The following is a 22,608-nucleotide window of genomic DNA, read 5'->3' on the forward strand; positions in this document are numbered from 1 at the left end:
TATGTATTTTGAATCCTGCCCTGTACGATTCCTGATGAAGACTTTTGTATAAATCCTCGCCTCATCTCCTAAACACACCCACACACTGGAGTTGGTCCACAGTCGTCATGCCCTTCAATCAGTCAATGCAAGCTGGCAAAACTTCCACTCTTGTACAAAATTAGTTTTGTGTCTCAGAGAGTTTTGTTTGAAAGCTCACAGAGCTATACCGTTAACATATCGATTTATTCTGCACTAAGAAGGAGGATGCAACCTTTTCCTACCATTGCAATAAGGCTCTGTATAATAACTATAGCCCATGACATTATTGGAATGGTAATTCAAAATGCAGAAAAGTAATTTAGTAAAGATATTAAAACGAGCAAGACTTTTGCACAAAGCGACAGGTGCATATAGCAGAAGAAGACCACGGACACTATCATCAATGCAGCAGAAAAACTCCTGCACACTGTTGTCAAATGTGATAATATAGTGTTTTAATGGGATACCACCTACTTTGTACTAAACAAATATAATTATGTGAAATATTTATTTCAAGGCAGTAAGGTACGTTAGAATAACTTATAAAACTAGAAAAGGACCTACAAATCCCCACCAGGAGTCCCTACCTCCCTTCATCATTGTGCTGACATTGTGTTGGCATACTGTAGTGCATGTGTATGAAAAGGCACAGGGCAATGGGGGAAAGGCTATGATAAAGCAGTGGTACCCAAGTCATTTTGGGGGGGTCCCCAGTTAGTTACCTTAATGTGCAACATTGTTTTCTCACTCAACAGTGAACAAACTAGGGTATCTGCCCATTTCCAATGTGACAATTAAAGGTCTTTTAAGACCTTTTTAATACCAAATTGGCCAAATATTACGTGGGAAAGAGGCAAGCATTGTGCAAATAGTCGATCTACAAGCTGTGAGCTTGTAGTTCAGCTTTTTCACAATATTTATCTGTGGAACCGGGTCAAACTAAATGTAAAATAATCAGCATAAATATTTTTGGATATGTCTATGGGAAAAAATGTATGGGCTTTCTATCTGCGGCACCACAAAATGGCCGCCATTGTATGGTGCCACAGATAGAAAGCCCATTCAACATGGGTGCACTTGGATTGGACATTATTAGATGTGCCGGCGGCGTCGTTGCTGTAGTTCTTCTTCATACATTTCTCTCTCTGTCGGGAGAGAGACAACGAACGGGCATAAAACTTACAGAATGTAGCTTTAAACAAGCTCCCGAAAGCCAATCCCCAAATAAATTACAAAAATTGAAAGAAGCTTACTCAAAAAATAATCCAACAAATCCTCACCACTTCAGTCAGGTCATCCAGCTACATCATCCACAGCTTGACCCCCAAAACGTGATTCGGTTTTGACAGCATGCAGGCAAAAAAAATTGCATTTGGTTTCTTTAGAAAATAACCCGCAATCAATAATCCTCCATAAGTGTCCATCCAGAGCGACGCAGCAGGCTTCCTCCTGACCTCCCCATCGATTTAGCCAGCCGGGCTTATACACTTCCTCCTCACACTCCTCAACAACTCCGGCTGCTGGTTCCGCCACGAACCACTGCAAATAGATTAAGATCATTTGAACCCACAGTTATAACCCTCACTGCCTCCTGTTTTTCAGCTCTTTTGGTCAGTCACTAATGAGTGCAGTTCAAATGGTGCATAGCCAGAAAAAAAACAAGGTGTCTGTTTTTATCGACAGCAGAGCTTGAAAGAGACCAGAATGGATTTTTTGTTGGGATTTTGTTTACCGTGGATATCGTTTTTTTTCTTCTTCTTCTTTTTTTCCCCAGCAAAACGTTGAAACGTTGAAGTTGAAAGGAAAGTGGGCTGAACAGGCCTATACGTGATGATGTGTTGAGGATAGAGGAGCACACTATACCTCCACAGTGCATTCTAGCAGCTCCTACTCATGTATTATTATGCACAGTTCGATTTGTTTAAAGGGGGAGGAAGGGGGAGGGCATTTTCTTTACCACACAAGCCCTATATACCCTGTATTTCTTATCTACAAAGCTGAACTTGTAGATCGTAATTTTTTGCTATTTTGTGATTTTATCCAAACAACATACATAAATATCAAGCATATCAGACATTTCTCAAAATGAAAGGCATGCATTTAATTCAATCTGACCAGATCGGGAGTGTTTATTTTGTGCAATGAATTAGCACTAACCCCATTGATGTGTCATTTTAGATTTTAGCGTTGGCTATTCAAAAACAGCAGATATTCAAGCTCATATTGGTATTCGATGAAGCCACGCAATAATATTTCGAAACTAGGTAGATTTTCCAGCGCAAATAAAATCATCCACCTGTATGAATGAGGCATTCACCAAACTAAAAGTTTGATGTGAAATAATGGTGTTGCTTTTTTCATATTGTTAATTGCGTCGCTCATGGTGTGTAAATGACCTTCAGAGTTACATAAAAAGGAGGCTATTGCTGTGTTAATTGGAGGGTCTCACAGATTTAAAAACAAAACGGCATCAAATTGGGGCTCCGTGACCTGCTGCATATCAAACTGGGGGGGTCTTTGTTTTTGAAATGAAATAAAAAAGGTTCAGAATAACTGTTATTAATCCTTCTCTCCATTTCCTGGCGTCTCTGACCTCTATGCCAGCCTACAGTTATAGTTGCCTGTGGCTGCGTCTTTGTCTGTTGTGCTGCAGTGCTGTGGCCTTGGTCTGACCTTATTGTTGTTTGTGTGTGTGTGTGTGTGTGTGTGTGTGTGTGTGTGTGTGTGTGTGTGTGTGTGTGTGTGTGTGTGTGTGTGTGCGTGTGCGTGCGTGTGTGTGTGTGTGTGTGTGTGCACATCCTCGTCCTCAGTACAAACAGGTGGAGCAGTACATGTCCTTCCACAAGCTGCCGGCGGACATGAGGCAGAGGATCCATGACTACTACGAGCACCGTTACCAGGGCAAGATGTTTGACGAGGAGAGCATCCTGGGGGAGCTGAACGAGCCACTGCGAGAGGTTAGAGGATCTGCGGCTCTGTTATGTGTAACTAGAGTTTCGGGGGGCTACGCCCCCCTCAACCCCAGCCGCGCACGGGGCCCAGCGTGGCCGCGTGTATATTGGGGGACCCAAATCGCCGGAGTAAAACTGTGGAAAAGTTAAAAAAAAAAAAAAAAAAAATTGAAAAAAATATATTTTTGATGTTTGAGGGGGACCCCCGCGGACCCCCTGCTGGTCGACGGACCCCCTGTGGAGTGTTGGGACGCGCGGGGACCCCCCTGGAACATGGCGGACCATTTCGGTGTTTTTTTTTTTTTTCATGAAGGTGGTTGCTTGTTGCTGGCGCTGGCTGTGCAAACCTGGCAGCCCAGCGCATGCTGCCGCACGTTACACCAGAAATGGTGCCTGGAGAAATTGGTGACCAAAAAAAAAGTTTGGAAAAAAAGGAAAAACCCCCCGCAGCGGCTGGCTGCTGTTGTGGTGATGAGGTCGTGCGCACGGTAAACGGTACGAAGCTGCCTCCCCTTCCGTTTTGTCCGACATTTGGTGAGTAGAATTAATTATGTTGCGCGGTGGAAAAGGTGTAGTGAGCAGTGAGATGTCCCCTACGCGAGGCGTAAATTCAGCGCGGCCGCCGTGGCGAGTCAGTTGGCGACATGTGGTCTGGCGGTGCGTTGTTTATTCGATAACAGAGCTGTGGGGTGTCGACACCGAGGGTGCGGAAGTGGGTCGCCATTTATATAGTTAGATAGCTGACACCTCTTATGATAGATGTCTTTGGCTATTCAAAAAATAGCCGATACAGAAGCTCATAGCGCAGCACTGAAATGCCGTGCTATGAACTTGTAGATCTGCTTTAAAAAAAAAAAAAATGTGTGCAAATCTTTTAATATATATACATTTTTAACTCAAATCTTTGCTTCTGGGGGTCCCTGGAACAAAATATTTTGTGATGGAGGGGCGGGGGGGGGTGTCCGCGGACAAATACATATCTTTCTGGGGGTCCTTGACATCAAAAAAGTTTGAGAACCACTGATATTACAGCAACATACTTTTTTTTTTCAAAAAAAAAATTAGGATTTAGAAGACATTAGTAGTACCCCCCAGAAGCAAAGATTTTAGTTAAAAATGTTTGCTTAAAAAAAAAATATATATATATATATATATATATATCTTAATTTTCACGATAAAAAAAAATAGCCCAAAGTATAAAATAATAGTTGTAGCAAAAAAATCTAAAATGACACAGTGTGCGTTCCCGGATAAATAAAACGAATGCCTTGATGCATCATACAAGAGTGTCACACAAAAGTAGTGAAAAAGCTCACAACGCGTCGCGATCTGATGCGTTGTGAGCTTGTGTTTACGTGCTTGAATAGCATGGAGAGGTGCTCAGTGCTTAGTGGATGGCTGTAGCTGAGTGGACTGAAAGGCCATCTGGGAATCTGAAGGTTGCCAGTTGGACCCTCGGCTCGCCCCTCGTCTACGTGACTAAGTGCACTTGAGCAAGACCCTTAAGCCCTAAAGCCTGATTTATACTTAGTTGCGTGTCGGGTGTCGCACAACGAAAACAGCAGATCTACAAGCTCACAAGGAGTTGTGAGCTTGTAGCTCGGCTGTTTTCAGTGCGCGCGACACGATGCACAAGCACAACCGAGTATAAGTGCAGGCAGATTTGGATGGTCTTTGCCTTGAAAATGCCAAGCTCTGTACCATGAGCGACCGTATAGCCTTCTGCTATACAGCCCCATGTCTGTGGAATTCTCGAACACATGAGAGCACTACAGTCCACTGATGCTTTTAAAAATGTACTAAAAACCTACCTTTTTCTTGGGCCTTTTCTTTCTTTTTTTTGCCATGTTTTTTTTTGCTAGTTTTAATTTGATCCTTTAGTTTAGCCTAGTCGTGTCCCATGTAATTGTTCGGTTGCCTATGCTGTTTTTATGCCATGCTTTTAAACCCTGTAGCACTCTGAGATTTGCAAGAATGTGAAGTGCTTTATAAATAAAATGCATTATTATTATTAAAATGTTTGAAAACCAGTGACTGAAAAATGTGTGCGTTCGTTGTGTATTTTTTTTTCATCTTCCTGTCTGTTAACCCCCTAGGAAATCGTCAACTTCAACTGTCGGAAGCTGGTGGCCTCCATGCCGCTCTTCGCGAACGCGGACCCCAACTTCGTGACCTCCATGCTCACCAAGCTGCGCTTCGAGGTGTTCCAGCCGGGCGACTACATCATCAGGGAGGGCACCATCGGCAAGAAGATGTACTTTATCCAGCACGGGGTGGTCAGCGTCCTCACCAAGGGCACCAAGACGACCAAGCTCTCTGACGGCTCCTACTTCGGGGGTAAGTGACACCAGCGTTCACTCCAGAGAAACACACAGTGAAATGTAGCTGATCTATTAGCTCAAACTTGTAGATCTGCTATTTTCCAAAAAAAAACATTTTTAAACTTGTGAAATGGGACATTCTGCATAATGAGTACTTTTACGTTTGGTACATTTTTATGCCAATACTTTTTAATGGAGTATTTCTACATTGCAGTATTGATACTTTTACTTAAGTTCAAAATGTGAGTACTTTTTCCACCACTGGTAATACTTGCAATAAGTATTATTATTTCAAAAGAAGTACAAGTACATGAAACATTCAGAGTGGTGGTGCAATAGTCCTCTGAGGAAAGCAGGGAGAGAGGCTAGTTTATATGCAATGATAAGCGAGGGGCTTGCTTGAGTCTCAGGGCGGATTCACACTGCGGCCTTGGAACCAGCCTTGAGGCTGGTAGGAAGGAATACCTGGGAAGGAATTGGTAAAGCGTGTGCACTTTGTGAGAAGTTTTATAAGGTTTTCAATAGGGGGCGAGCCTAACTTGTTTGCAATGTTTTTTAAAAAGCTATACCCTTACCTAATACCATTCCAAAAATCTAAAACTTCTCACAAAGTACACTTATAATAGATGCTAGCTTTACCAATTCCTTCCAGGTATTCCTTCCTACCAGCCTCAAGGCTGGTTCAAGGCCGCAGTGTGAAGCCGCCCTCAGGTAACTCCATGTCTCTGCTTTCCATACACTTTTTAATTTGATACATTTTTCGAAAGTAGCGAAAATAACACAACGCGTAACAACAATGTCACACTTGTAGATCGGCTATTTTCGCTATTTGACGTTCGACCAAGTTTATATGGTTTAAGTGGGTAAGAACAAAATCCCAACAAAGTGAGCACTGTGTACTTGCGTCCTGTAGGTGCCTATAGACTGATTTAGATTCCACCACGTGTGACACAGTATAAATTAAGCTTAACACTCCTGTAGGGCTAAAAACCTTCTCCATTTTAATATGCATAATCTGTCAGAAATGAGCCTCTTAAAGAGGTCAGGTCGGGTTTGCATTTGGGTGCAGAAGTAATGTTCTTCTGCCTCTGTTATTAGCTGGTTATAAGAGCTGTGGCGTGTCGTACGCCACTCATCGCCTCACTGAACCCATTTAGACAGGGAAAGCATATTGTCTCATTTTAGATTTCCTTGGCTATTCAAAAAATATCAGATGTACAAGCTAATAGTGCCGCGCTATGAGTTTGTAGATCTGCTATTGTTTGGGAAAAATCGTGTTTTAAAGCGAACATTTTTAACTCTGTTTTAACTTTATATATATATATATATATTCAAAGATTTGAACAAACTTTCGCAATTTTTCAAAAAATAGCAGATCTACCAGCTCAGTGGCACTCGATGCCGCGCTGTGAGCTATGAGCTTGTATATATGCTATTTTTGAATAGCCAAAGAAATCTAAAAATAAACACAGCGTTCCCGGTCTTAATGGGTTAACACTCTGGCTTGATGTTCATTGCAGCACTGAACCCTCTTTCCTTCAACAATCAAATCAGCGTAAACGGCGGGCCTGTCCTGAGAGCAGTCAACTGTACTTGACATGAAAGTTATACAGTAAATTGGGAGAAACAAGGGGTAAACTAAATAAACGTATTCTTAACGTATAATTATTTTTAAAAAGTCACCAGAACACTTTGGACTTAGCACACCACAGGCTGCATGAAAGTCCAAGACAGTGGCTAAAAACATGACCATGTTATGTACTTGCTCATGTTACAGTATATATTTGCCATTGTGCCTACACTCCTCACGGCCAGAAAGTGGGCAGTCTTCTCCTGGTCCCCAGAGAGTAGGTCTGACACATGTTGACACGTTAACGCTGCGTCGCTGCCATACCGTCCTCGCCAAATACCAATTAATTCGCCGGGTGACAGCGTATCATTTAGGCAACACTGTTTAAGTAATGAGAAACGGCGGCGAAGCATTTAACAGCACATGACCCGGCCTGTGGAAGTTTAATTACGGCCTCCACTGCTCCGGTCTGTCCCTTGTTGCCCTCTCCCCGGGGGTCACCGGGGAAATAATGGAAAGATGGGCATGCAATCTATCCGCGCCCCTACCAAAACTAATCTGCATTTCAGACCACATGGCCCCCGTCTTCATACTCCAAACACAAGCCTTCCAATAACTTCCCTTCTTCTGTATCCAGCTCCTCTCGGTCCGCACTAATGGACCTGAATGGAACCCGTACCCTATATTTGGGTCTGTTTTCATACCCTATACACCACGTCAGTGGTTCCTATACATTTTCATGTCATGAACCCTGAAGTTGATACGTGTTAACCCGCTGAACCCGACACCAAATCTTTTTGCCCAAAAATAGCCGATCTACACAATGCGTCGCATTGTGAGCTTTTTGAATTATAGTATTTAAGGGGTTAAACTGTTCCTCATTTTGCTGGGGACCCCCGATCTGCAAGATCACAACGCATCGTTGTGATCGTGTAGATCTACAATTATGACCTGTTTTTAAATTATTAACGCATTCGGTGCCAGAGGTTTATTAAAACAGAGTACATCTTGTGCTGGCATTCTTACCATTTACGCCGCGCTGTTTACGGCTGTAGGCGCTACGACGAGGACGCGGATGTAAACAAAGGCTGCGTGCACAACGGTGGAGGGTCCCGTCTATCGCCTGGAACAATAATATTTCTAACGCGATCCGCCATTGCAGAGTGATCGCCCATCGAAAACGGCTCGTTTCCACCACGTTAAAAAATAAATGGAGATATGAAGCTTTTTCTCAAGGAGCTATGAAGGGTGCGGACGGGAGGTGTTTTTTTGTTGTTGCACGGATACACTTCCTTCCTCTCCTTCTTTCAAGCTCCGTGAATCATTCCAAAGTTGCGTTAGAGCCCCCCCCCCCCCCCCCCCCCCCCGTGGAAAAATAAATAAATAAGAGATCTCCGGTTATGGCACTCAACGAGTGTATTTGCGAAACCGGGAATTCACGGTTTTGGCACTCAATGTGTTAAAAACATTTTTACATAAATCTTCCCAAAATAGGGACACCAGGGTTTAAATATGAATAGGATCGGTGCTGAAAGCAAGCGGGTTCGCTTACTTTAATCTTAAGCCTCAGATCTGCAATTATCACCTTTCCTCCTGCAAGGTGTTCAGGAACACAAGCTTTTGTGCTCCTGACTCCATTATCCCGCCGCTCTCTCGCAGGCGGCAGCGCCGCACGACCCTGGAGGGGCGAGGAAGTGAGGCAGATTTAAGCCCAGGGCCACAGGGAGTGTGTTACCAAACATGAGTTAGCCATTCATGAAATTAATTGGCGTGGCATCAGCTTGGGGGGTGAGGGAGGGAGCGAGGGAGGGGGGTGTGCGAGCATGTGGAATCCTCCAGTGGCGGAAAAAGTACTCGCATCTTTTGCTTAAGTAAAAGTATAAATACTACAGGGTAGAAATACTCTGTTACAAGTAAAGGTCTGGTAATCAAAATTGACTTGAGTAAGAGTACAAAAGTATCAAAATATACTTAAAGTACCAACATTAAAAGTAGTCATTGTGCAGAATGTCGCATTTCACAAGTTCATAATGTATACAAATCTTTTGAAATTAGCAGATCTACAAGCTCACAATGTGAGCTTGTAGATCGGCTATTTTAAAATTGCCGAAATATATATAGGGCTAAAGTGGGTAAAAGTAAAATGTTTACATCTGAGAAGTAGTGGAGTAGAAGTAAACGTATTGAAAATGGGAAATACTCCAAATATCCTCAAAAGTGTACTTAAGTACAGTACTTGAGTAAATGTACTTAGTTACTTTCCATCACTGGAATGTGCTTCACAATTGTCAGCAAACAGGAAGTCAGCCCTCATCAAAATAGCATGGGCAGGGACAGAGGGGACCTGTTTCACCTCTCTGTGTGTGTGTGCCTGCGCGTCGACTTATTGTCTGTGTGAACCCCGCGCATTCCGGCGTGGTTAAGTTTCAGTGCACTCGACGTTTGCGTCGCACACACTCACATCAGCTGGGTTACGCATGCAGACAGATACGCGTGGCGCACGGCATATGATGTGTGACATATAGGCCACATGATGCGTGGCGCACCATGCATGGCACGTGGCGTGTGTGGTGTGTGTGTGTGCAGCGCGTTGACGCGTGATGCTTGGTGCATGGCGGCGGAACTATGGCCCCTGTGATGCGTGGTGTGCAGCCCGGGATGCACATTTACTCATCCAGACCACGGAGGTTTGAACGTTTGAAAATTCCGACATACATTATTGCACAAGCTCTCACGTGTTTTTTTTGCTTCTTCTGTCACTTCAACTTCAGCTCACTCGTGTGAATATTTTATACAAACGTAAAAGGAAACGTAAACATACCAGTTCAGATTTCACATGGAAGAGCTCTTGCATTTTTCAACATAATTTACCTTCATAAGTGACGTCCCCATGTAAGTCATTGGCTCATATCCGCCATAGGAATATTCACACGGTGATGCATGCGCTGTACAGTGTGCTCCAGTTTGTTGGCTTGTTGGATCAAGCGGACGCGACATGCTCCAGATGACAGGAGACATGCCAGGCGGGAGGGCACACAGAGGGAGAGATGAAGCCACAGCCAGAAGGAGAAATGGAGAGAGGATCGGGGGGGGGGGGGGGAATACAATGTGACTGCTGTATTAACACCATGGGACACACAAGAGTGTTACCAAGCCCACTCTGTTGACTCTCTTCTGGGCTCACACTGAAACATGTCACCCCCCCCTCTCTCTCTCTCTCTCTCTCTCTCTCTCTCTCTCTCTCTCTCTCTCTCTTTCTCTCTCTCTTTCTCTCTCTCTTTCTCTCCCCCTCTCTCTCTCTTTCTCTCTCTCTGAATTCAAATCAAATCAAATCAAATCAATTCAAAGGGGCTTTATTGTCATGAGGAAACATACGTTTACATTGCCAAAGCAAACATGAGACAACACAAACATAAATCAAGAAGTAAATGTATGTACAAAAATACAAAACAAACATAAATAAAGACTATAGTAAATGTACCCTCTGTACAAAAATAATTGATAATAATTAGAATAAAATGGAATTAAATGAAATAAATAAAAGTGAATAAAGAGATGCGTAAACAGAGCTGTGTCACATTGTATTAGAAAACTAGACGCGTCGCAATTCAGGGCAATTGCAAAGTGTGGTTGCGCCGACGCGAGACGCGGGTCGCTGCCGCCGGGACTCGAGGAATACGCTGGGAGGATTACCGTCGGAGGCTGCGCCAATTACATTGTCACGTAACTCCTGAGATCACTTGCGTTTCATTTTGAGAGGATTGATCCCCCCAACATAAGGTTTTTGCATCAAACGGTTACATTTTGAGCATTTGTGGCGGCCCCTATGGATCAAAGTGGAAATGGTTTTGGGGATTTGTTGAGTCAACCACCTTTGACATGTGATTCAAATTTGGGATTGATTTCTGACCTTTTTTGTAAAACAAGCCCCTACTGCTAACTTTGGAAGCCATTTACGGACGAACGGTATGGACTATCAAAATTCCGCTTGGATATCTTTATCGCATGGGTCCAGAGATCATGTGTACCGATTTTTGTGAAATTTGGACAAAATATGTGGGAGGAGGAGCTAAAAGTGTGTTTTGAAGATAATTAAAAATGGCGGAAAATCTATTATGACGCAAAGGGGCGTGGCCTATATAAGGAGTTGCGTCTTGACCCAAGGCATCTAGGAAAAAAAATATATATATTTTAAGAGTTTGTATGTAAGAGTTTTCATAATAACAAGAGTTATAGGCCAAAACGTAAAGTGGACTGTTATAGCGCCACCACGAGGCCGAATGGTGTGATTATCTTTTTAATAATTTCGGACTAAATTATGAACCTCCCCTCCAAGTCTTGTAACTCTAGCCCTTACGGTTTCTGAGAAACAAATACTTGAATTTGAGTTTTTTCATTTTCCCATTAAAGTGGATGGGGACATTTAATGCACTAATACATAAATATCAATTAAACTATGTTACCAATCTCTTAGCAAAGTACAAGCAGTCTATTCTCGGTGAAGCCGGTCATTTTGACGAAATTGGGAAAAATAAACTGTGGGAGAAATAGCGAATAAGAAAAAAGTTTATCTAGAATAATAATAAAGTAGGTAGAGTACTATAGTGTGGTTGCCCATTCGGGCAACCACACTATAGTAACCACACTAACTATAGTAACCACACTAACCACACTAACTATAACTATAGTAACCACACTAACTACCACACTAACTAGCTTGCAAGTACCAGGATAATTGTGCATTTGCTGTTAGAAACAGTTAAGCACGTAAGCATAACTTGGTACAAAGCTTTTTGGAACAAATAGCAATATTTCAACCAAGGTTTAGCTGTCATTGGTATAAAACCTGTGAGGCAAATAGCAACAATGTTCAAGTGTTTTTTAAAAGTACAGAGGTAGCAGTAGTTTTTTTAAATGTATTTAACGGTAGCTGCTCTGTGCACATTTTGATTAATAGACCGTAGGGTGGTTGTGTTTCAGTTCACTTCCTCCTTCTGTCACAACAGCTCACAAATCTTGCTGCTGTGTTTGCACACTGTTGTACTTAACTTCACCCTGCAGATAGGTTTTGTTTCTGTTGTTTTTAAACAACACTCTTTGGGTAATTGTGATCTTTGGGAAGTATGCTGTGGTGGAAAGTAAGTAACTAAGTACATTTACTCAAGTACTTACTATACAATTGTCAGTTTTTTTTTACTGGAGTATTTCCAATTTACTTCAGACCTATACTGTATGTAATTTAGCAATTTGAAAATAGCCTATCTACAAGTTCACAACGCGTCGCTTTGCAATGTGTTGTGAGCTTGTACCTGTAGATCTGCTATTTTCAAAAGATTTGTATACATTTGAAAACTTGTGAAATAAGACCTTCTGCATAATGAGTACTCTCTCTCTCTCTCTCTCTCTCTCTCTCTCTCTCTCTCTCTCTCTCTCTCTCTCTCTCTCTCTCTCTCTCTCTCTCTCTCTCTCTCTCTCTCTCTCTCTCTCTCTCTCTCTCTCTCTCTCTCCTTCTCCTGAGCCTTTTGCCTCTACATACGTATCATATCCTACTTTCTACTGTCTGTGTTGTTCACTGAATTGTCCATTGTCACAGAGGTGTCAGGATAAACACAGCTACAGCTAATGAAATGAATAGTGGGTGCGGTCATTTTAATTTAGGTGTAGTTAGCAAGCATTGACTATGGTCAGTGCTTGCTCTGTGGCGTACTTAAATCAAAAGGACTCATTATCCATTGAATTAGCTGCAGCTGTCTTTACCCTGCTATACAGTCTGAAATCTTGTGAAGATTACCCTGCACACATATGGTACAAACAAAAATGAAAATTGAAATTTGATAGGCCTGAAATCCTGTCTGTTCATTATGCTGTAAGTGAATGCCGAACACATTGGCCAGACAGATGTGGCTTAGTGAAGGGAGTGGAGAGAAGTTGTTGCAGTACACATTTCTTTTTGTTTGTAAATCTCCTTAATTTTGTTTTTGAACAGAGCAGGAACTATTTCTATTTGGGAACTGGGGCAGAATAGAATAATCCGGGTGACAGATGTTATAATGGGGGGAAAAAACGAAAGCATTGCCTGTTCAAGATAGATTTAAGTAGGCTACACATCTTGTTGTGCCCAGCTGGATTTGTGTGCAATACAATACATACATACAATACATTATAATACTACAGTACGTGCAGCACTACCAGTATCTGGTACCATACATTTCCGTTCTGTGTAGAAGTGTAGAAGTCATTATGTCGGGTATAAACAGGCCATATTGACAACATATCCTAAGGCAGGGGTCTTCAACGTTTTTCAGGCCAAGGAACCTTTAGCTGAGAGAGAGATGAAGCAGGGACCCCCTACTACATATCGTATACAATTGTGTTGCAGAATGCAGATTAAACGTTTTCATAGATATCATAGATAGCTTCATAGACTTGTGTAGCGTCGTGATGGATTCATGTTAATGTGTATTTTCAGACATTTAACCACTTAAACCTTCCCAACTTGCATCGTTCTTGACTTGCCCCGTCCTCGGCGCGCAGGTATCATTCCATCTAGGCGCGATTCTGACTTGGAGGCGTTCAGTCATAAGCCCGCAGATGGTAGCGTCACCCCAGTGGCTCCTCAGCCAAGCACATGCACACGCAGCCAGCCACGAATGGCCCTCCGCACCCAGCCGGGCGCCAAGCTATACGCGATGCCAGCCGAGAGTCCTTGGCGTCCAGATATCGTTCCGTCTAGGCAGGATTCTGACTTAAAGGCGTTCAGTCATAAGCCCACAGCTGGCATCGTCTCCCCAGTGGCTCCTCAGCCAAGCACATGTTACTTACAAGACTCTGACCCAGGATCTGGTCGTTTACGAGTCAACAAATTATTGACAAACATGAAGTGCGCGTCCGGAGGGGGTCGCCATCATCCGGATGCATTTAATTGGTTGCATATATAACTCCCACAACCCCCAAATTGGAGTTAAGAGGTTTGAGTATTCAATGCAGTTAGGCGGTTTAATACAAATAGAGCTAGAAGGTTTGCGCCCGACAGCGATGATATAATATTGGTAGATGTATGCTGATATATTTGAATTTGCTTGCTCAACAATATTGGTATTGGATTGGTGCGTGACAAAAAAAAAACCTTGATAGGTCAGGCAGGCCCTGTAACTGGTACATTGTAAAACAGATCATCAAACTGCTATGGCTCCGATGCAGGCCTCTGGGTTATTTTCTTTTTTAACATGAACCAAACTCTGGTGAAGTTAAGAGGATGACTGCAGCCAGTTGTACAACGCGTGTGCAGTGAAACATGTCACTACTACTCGTCTTCAATGGCAGCAACATCTGTAGTCGGCCCCGGCCCCGGCACAGGCCAGGCGGTTATCTGAGCAGCATCTCGGCGGTCCTCTCGTTGCCCAGACGGAGGCTTCATTGTGCCGTTATAGGTCATCCTTTGTCGCCTGCAGTAATTGGTGTGCGCCGGCCGGCGCTGCCCACTCAGCTCTCTCTCTCTCTCTCTCTCTCCTGGCAGGAGTACAGCTCAGTGACCTTACAGCGGCCCCATGTGTCTGTCAGACGTGCCTATCAAGAGTGCTCTTTGATTGCACTTGAAGAAGATGGCTCACTTTGCCTTTTGAGTCTCCACGGCTTGCAGCACGGCAGGGATCGGGGCCCAGAGAGACAGAGAGCGTATAAGACAGAGTCAAGCTGCTTCCCTGTGAATCATGGGTTGCCTTAACTTAACCTATTCAATCCGGGAAAGCATTTTAGATTTTAGCAGCTATATATGAGTGTGTGTGTCACGATTCTTAAAAAATAGCAGATATACAAGCTCACAGCGTGTCCCTTCGTGCCGCGCTATGGGCTTGTAGATTTTTGAAAAATCATGAAAATATGTGCACATTTTTGTACATATATTTTTAAGCGAACATTTTTAACTCAAATATTTGCTTCTGGGGTCCCTGGCAAAAATATTTTGAGATGGGGGGTCCGCAGCCAAATAAAAATAATTTTGGGGGTCGTGGAAATGAAAAAGTTTGAGCATCACTGATATAGCAACAGAATATATTTTTTTCATTTCAAGACATTTGTAGAATCGGCCTCAGGTCTTAATGGGTTAATCTCTGGACCCTGGAAGTCCTGAGCTATGGAGCTGTTATCTCTGTCTCTTCGTCTCTCTTACGTCCCTCCTTCTCTTTTTCTAAAACCGGGGGTTCCCAAACGTTTCCATTCCAAGGGACCCCCGAATAGCCCCTGGCTGCAGTAGATAGTGGAAATAGCAGATCTACAAGCAAGTTCTATATTATTTTGAAAATATATTGTTTTACTTTGAAAACAATAATGACATGTCCTTATATGTTTCATTTGAATTGTAAATTAAAAAATCTAGATTTTCTTTTCATGATTCCCTTTCATGATTTCCCCCTTTTTCCTCTCCTTTCCACTTTAAAAAACACTTTTTTTCCCTCCCATCTTTCTGTCTCATTTCACCTTCTCTTGCCCTTGCTAAGTCTGTCTCTGTTGCTTAAGCCTCTCTCTCTCCATCCATCCACTGGTCATCCATTACACTGGTCAGCTCAGACTGTCTCTGCCAAATGGTCTGTCTGTCTGGTCCGTCCGTCCGACCGATATGTTGTTTTACTTGACGATTAATACAATTAATTGCGATGAATGATATTGTGTTTTTCCATTGGACACTGGAACATAAAAATCACATGTCTGTTTGGTTTTAGGCTTTGTAAACAAAACGGGAACGGGGCAGATGTGACAAATAACTTAAATATACAAAGAATTGACTGACAATGACCAATCAAAATAAATAATGTAGGCTACTATCCCAAAATAGGCCTTATTTAATCATGTTTTAATAGTGGAAATAACAGATCTACAAGCTCACATGAGTGCTTAGCTTGTAGATCTGCCATTTCCCAAAACATTGTTGCTATTTTTATGTATGAACAATTTTCAACGTAGCGATTATGCTAAATAATTGCGCTTATCACAAATAATTGCGATTAGGCGATTATGTAATAATTGTGACTGACTGCCTGTCTAAGTGAGTGAGTCAGGGGAGCAGTTAGCAGTGGAGGAGCCAGCCAGCCAGGTAATCCGCTCAGCCCTTAACCCATTCAATCCGGGAACGCATCTGTGTCATTTTAGATTTATTTTTTGAAAAGTCGTGAAAATTTGTGCAAATCTTTGAATATAATATATTCAAATGTTCGCTTTAAAAAATATATATATTATATATATATTTTAAAGCGAACATTTGTAACTCAAATCTTTGCTTCTGGGGGATTCTACAAATGTCTTCTGGATTGAACAATAAGTTCAAAAAATAAATAAAATGATGTTGCTATAATATCAGTGGTCCTCAAACTTTTTTCATGTCAAGGACCACCCAAAATGTTGTATTTGGCCGCGGACCCCTATCTCAAAATATGTTGTTCCAGGGACCCCCCAGAAGCAAAGATTTGAGTTACAAATGTGTGATTTGTGATTTTTAACTATTTAAAAAAAAAAAGCAGATCTACAAGCTCCAAGCTTGTATATCTGCTATTTTTGAATAGCCAAAGAAATCTTAAAATGACACAAATGATGCTTTCCCGGTCTTAAAGAGTTAACAGAGTTAATACCCCAGTATTGCTGAGTGATGATGACTCAGCACCACCTCAAACACCCCAAACCTAAAGACCTCATCAACACACTTTTAGAGCATATATCCGTGGTCTTTACGAGGACATACTTCCTAAGACCTCATCAACACACTTTTAGAGCACATATCCGTGGTCATTATGAGGACATACTTCCTAAGTCCCTAAAAGTCCAATCTTAATGACTTCCTGTCAGATGTAACTTACTGCGTGATTACAGCCGCAAAATCCCTTCTGATTAATCATGAATCATGATTTCATTCACCTGTGTGATTTCTCCCCGCACTCAGCTGATAATCATCATGGACACACCGTTGGTTCTGCTAGTCTGTGAATCTAATTCAAGATGACGGCTGGACGGTGCACTACTACAGTACACCGTACGTGCCGTTTCACAAGGAGTAAAAGGGGTTGTTGCCGTGGTTGCTTTGCTCTCTCTCTCTCTCTCTCTCTCTCTCTTGCTCGCTTGCCTGGGTTGCAGTGGTTGCTTTGCCCTCTCTCTCTCTCCCCCCCCCCCCCCCGGCCTGGTAGACAGCAGGGGGGGGGGGGACACAGGATGCTTCATCACGGACGCACTGCAGCCCTCTGCACGCACTCTGCACACACACACACACACACACACACACACACACACACACACACACACACACACACACACACACACGCATGTTTACTACTACGTGTTAGTTATTGTGTACATACACTGAACGAGCCATCGTCTTGCGATGTGTTGTGAGCTTGTAGATCAGATTTTGGTCGAGTGATTTGGTGTAGAGGGGAAAAAAGGAGGGGGCCTAGTAAGCTATCGACCCCTGGTGGACCCCGGTCAAGGAAGTATATAGAGTTTGGTTAAAACCTGCAACACACAGGAATACTGGGACAAAATATGCACTGAAAACACTCTCTCTCTCTCTCTCTCTCTCTCTCTCTCTCTCTCTCTCTCTCTCTCTCTCTCTCTCTCTCTCTCTCTCTGTCTCTCCCTCTCTCTCTCTCTCTTAACATTTACACACAAACAGAGGTGACCTGCCTGCCTTGAACGCCTCACAAAGAATACCCTTTGAGATCATGTGTAGGTCACTAAAAGAGAGCGTGGATTCTTAGAGTTCTAATAAAACGCATGTTGTGTTTTGTCTCTTGAATCCTCGGCGAGATACGCTGCGGTGTATAGATGATCGTTCATCATTGCCTGAGAGTATCCAACAGAGAGGTCATTGCCCGAGGCTGGGTGCGAGGGCAACGATGAATAATTTATTCATCGCATATACACCTAGCCTTATTCATTCACAGAGACAAATTGCAGCTCAGCCGTTTGTTTAGAGATGCACTGATACTGTAGCCATCCCCCAAGTCCAAAACCACTAACCACAAGCAAAAACCACATGTTTCCGCTGTTACTATATTCATTAGCCTGTTACTCTCACCCTCCATTTACTGAACTATGTATTTCTCATCTGAATTGAGTAACGATTTGTTTTGTTTTAAATTGAAATCCCCCAAATAATCCCCCACGCACACGCACACACACACACACACACACACACACACACACACACACACACACACACACACACACACACACACACACACACACACACACTGAAATAAATGCACTGCCTGCTCGTCATTCAGACCTCAGCGCTCAAATGCTTAATTTATGCATCGTCGTCGTAGTGCGCCTATATTTCCGGCCGAGCCACAAGTCACACGGCGAGGTATAAATCTGGGCTTCAAAGCCTTTTCGTCTCGTCGCCAATCTAGGCGAGATCACGTTGAGATGGACTCCCATGGGACGTGACTTTCCAGTGAGATAGAGAGAGAGCCCCATGCAGGACACGTGGTGTGTGTGTGTGTGTGTGTGTGTCAGTGGTGGAAAAAGTACTCAATTTACTCAATTTACTCAATGTACTCAAATAGCAGATTGTGAGCTTGTAGATCTGCTATTTTCAAATAGCGTAGGTATAAAATAGGGCTGACGTGGTTAATGTATGTTTTATAATATAATAATGTATATCTGCAAAGTAACTATAAACTAACGTTTTTAAATAATTGTAGTGGAGTAAAAGTACAACATTTTCCAAGAGAGGTAGTGAAGTAAAAGTAAAAGTATTTGAAATTGGAAATACTCAAGTAAAGTACAAATACTTCAAAATTGTACTTAAGTACAATACTTGAGTAAATGTACTAAGTTACTTTACACCACTGTGTGTGTGTGCGTGTGCGTGCGTGTGCGTGTGCGTGTGCACCTCCTTTACACGCTACACTGGACATGTGTGTGTTCTTCTAAACCAAGGTCACAGTACACACACACACACACACAGCATCACTGTGCCCGCCCGCTCCAACAGCAGCATCCAATTTTAATTGCCCCCCTCATCCAATTTTAATGACCACATTGTGTCATTTTGAGTGTGTTCCTGACTGTAGCAGCGTAGCGCGGGCACAGGGCAAATTGACATATTTTCTCTGCAAATGCTGTTTAAATGCTTTTCCTGCTCTGAGTCATGAGGGGGGAAAGGAAAGGGCTCGTCTGTTTACCCTCCACCGGGTACAGTGGTGTAAAGTACTCAAGTACTGTACAATTTTGAAGTATTTTTTACTTTACTGGAGTATTTCCAATTTTCAATACTTTTACTTCTACTCCACTACATCTCAGAGGCAAATATTATACTTTTGATCCACTACAATTATTTGACAACTTTAGTTACTAGTTGCTTTGCAATTATCAATTATTATATTATAAAACATACATTAACCACCTTAGCCCTATTTTATGCCTTGGCTATTTGAAAATAACAGATCTACAAGCTCACAACGCGTCGCATCGCGACGCGTTGTGAGCTTGTAGATCTGTTATTTCAAACATTTTAGTACTTTTACTTTTAGTACTTTAAGTACGTTTTGACACCAATACTTTTGTACTTTTACTCAATTACATTTTGAATTCTGGACTTTTACTTGTAACGGAGTGTTTCTATATTGCAGTATTGATACTTTTACTGAAGTAAAATATCTGAGTACTTTTTCCACCACTGACCGGGTATAATACTGTAGACGTGCCACATGCGTTTGCAGAAGTGAATAGATGTTGCACTTTACGTTGGACCCCTACCATAGAAACAGTGTTTTCCCAACCTGGGGGTCCGGGCCATAAGAGTTATAACATATCTGGAGAACGGACGGCCTTTGCCCCCACCTATTGTATTAACAGTGGTGGAAAAAGTACTCAAAGTCTTTACTTAAGTAAAAGTATCAATACTACAATATAGTGGTGATTAGTAGTTTCGTTCCCTACCTATGTTGAATGCACTTATTGTAAGTCGCTTTGGATAAAAGCGTCTGCTAAATGACTGTAATGTAATGTAATATAGTAATACTAAGTAAAAGTCTGGTATTCAAAATGTAATAGAGTAAAAGTACAAAAGTATTGGCATCAAAATGTAATGTACTAAAAGTAAAACTACTCATTATGCAGAATGTCCCATTTCAAGTTTTCAAATGTATAAAAATATTTTGAAAATAGCATCTACAATCTCACAATGCGTCGCATTGCGACGCATTGTGAGATTGTAGATCGGCTATTTTCAAATGGCCGAAATGTACTGTATATAGTAGGGTTGAAGGGGTTAATTTATATTTTGTAATAATAATCAAAATCTACAAATTAACTAGTAACTAAAGTTTTCAAATAATTGTAGTGGAGTGGTAGTAGTGGTAGTGGTAAAAGTACAATATTTGCCTCTGAGATATAGTGGAGTAGAAGTAAAAGAATTGGAAAGTTGGAAATACTCAAGGAAGGTACAAATACCTCAACATTGTACTTAAGTACAGTACTTGAGTACATGTTCTTAGTTATGTTACACCACTGCCTATTCATTTCAAGAACCACTGTGTTTTCCAACAGAAGCACAGTGAACACGACTACATCTGGCATTAACGGCCACTTTGGACATAACCTCACCTAACCGACACTAAAACCTTAGTGTCGCTATCAAAAGTTTAATTTCTCAAGTCGATAGTGAGTCAGCTAATGGTGGGACAGGGAGGGAGATAATGGCGGCAGCCAGCAGCGGCAGCAGCAGCATTAGCTGTGTCACCCTGTCCAGGGAGCCTGCACTCCCAAAGTAAAGCTGGTTCTGTTGATTTCACGCAGGATTTGGGGGGCATTAAGACGAGTCAAAGGAGGCGGATTAGAGCGTTCACAAATAGATGTACATGTAAACGACGTGCTGCATGTCAACAAACCAGGGTACATCAGAGGTCATCGGTGACTTGCATGAAGGTCGCTGTTTTGCAGATCTACAGTAGTGTTTCCTTTTTTTATGATATGTCGCACGCCAAAACATGGCAGATGCTTGACACTGCTGCCTACAATTCGATATTTAATTTAAAAAAAAACTGGTGATTACTTTTGTGAACATTAAAGTTACACTATTTTATTTAGGTATAGGGGCCATTTTTTTCAGGGACAAAACAATGAGTACCATGTAGAACAGTGGTTCATGTAGAACAGTGGTTCATGTAGAACAGTGGTCCTTGAGGGGGTTTCCAGGTGGTCCCCAGCTAAATGATGGAGAGTTGGTAACCAAATGGACCCTTATAGATCTTTTTAACTCTTGAGAGTGTAAAATGACCCTTATGGGTCCACTAGGTTTCATTTTACGCTCTCAAGAGTTAAATTATTGTTAAACATCTGCATTACTTCATTCAATAATTGTTATTTTGATCAATGTTTGCCTGTTATCTCTTCTAATGGTACCAACATCAATACAGCATGGAATTGAGGACAAACTCTTTGGGTGTGGGAATCTAAATCTCATCAAATGGTGGTCCGTGGCTCAAATGCCGAATAAATATCGGACCATATGAAAAGGGTTGAAAACTTTGGAAAATGTAGAAAAAAGAAAAGGAGGGCTACTGTGGTGTCCCTCAGACCATCGGTGCTTATGAAAGGGAATAATATTCAGGAGAGAGGAAACATTATGTCAAAAAAGGCATAACAAATCCAGGTCCAGGCACTCAAGGTAGATTTTGAAGGTAAAAGGCCTATATTATATTTGGGCTAGAGACATTTTATAAAAAAACACCATACATGTCTGTAGCCCCAAATATACATAATAAAGGCCTTTTACCTACAAAATCCACCTTGAGTGCCTGTACCTGGATTTGTTATGCCTTTTTGACATACAGTAATGTCTCCTCTCTCCTGAATGAATACCATGTCGTTTGTAGACTATTTGTAAGTGTCCTTTGCATTACTTATGTGATGCTGTCTGAAATGTCCTTTTCGTCAAAGTCTGTCCAAAATAAGTATAATACTGTACCACCCGCGTCCTCCCCTGCTTAATCAATTAAGACCGGCGGGAATGCATCTGTGTCATTTTAAGATTTCTTTGGCTATTCAAAAATAGCAGATCTACAAGCTTATAGCGCGCCACCGAGTGCAGCGCTATGTCAACTTTCGATGTCAAGGACCCCCAAAATGATATGTATTTGGCCGCGGACCCCCATCTCAAAGTATTTAGTTCCAGGGACCCTCAGAAGCAAAGATTTGAGTTACAAATGTTCAATTTAAAAAATATGCATTCAAAGATTTGCTTTCCCGGTCTTAATGGGTTAATACTGTACATTGAATTCAGGAACAATTCAGGAAATACTCAAGGCTCCAACAGCACGGCAATATTTCACACTAGTACTCTCAAAGGTTCCACTGCCTGTTCATTCTTCACAGAAAGAAACGCTAGCTTGAAATTAATGTCAACCCAAAAAAAAGAAAAATTGTACCAGGACTATTATTAAGCCTAATATATGCTCCATCGCACGCTGGTGGCGAGGATAGCAGACCTATACAGGCTCATAGCCGCGACGCTCTGTGAGCTTGTAGGTCTGCTATCCTCGCCACCAGGCAAAGTATGAATTTCGCACTATTAATTTGACAAAGTTTACCCAATCTGGCGTGTGGGTGTGCTGAGCTGAGCTGTCAGGCTTGGGGGGGCCGGCATGGCATGTCCCCCTCCTTTCCATTTAGCCCCTTCAACATGCAGTGATGTGTGCTAATCTCTTATATTGTGCAGAGCCGAGCGGGGCCTGTGTTACATGCTTTTTTTCCC

General features: G+C 42.2%; 1 protein-coding gene across 1 annotated transcript in view; it reads left to right on the forward strand.

Annotated features, from left to right (window-relative positions):
* Window positions 1-22,608, forward strand: part of hcn4 (hyperpolarization activated cyclic nucleotide-gated potassium channel 4) — a gene marked incomplete at both ends in the record, with an annotated part of 164,557 nt that overhangs the window by 123,548 nt on the left and 18,401 nt on the right. Inside the window, 2 exons of the mRNA XM_084055428.1 lie at window positions 2,832-2,978; window positions 5,069-5,309. Of these exons, the coding sequence (XP_083911554.1) occupies window positions 2,832-2,978; window positions 5,069-5,309 (388 nt within the window). The remainder of the gene's footprint in view (window positions 1-2,831; window positions 2,979-5,068; window positions 5,310-22,608) is intronic.

The sequence above is a fragment of the Gymnoscopelus microlampas genome, assembly GCF_963454915.1.
Source record: "Gymnoscopelus microlampas genome assembly, chromosome: 1".
NCBI lineage: Eukaryota > Metazoa > Chordata > Actinopteri > Myctophiformes > Myctophidae > Gymnoscopelus > Gymnoscopelus microlampas.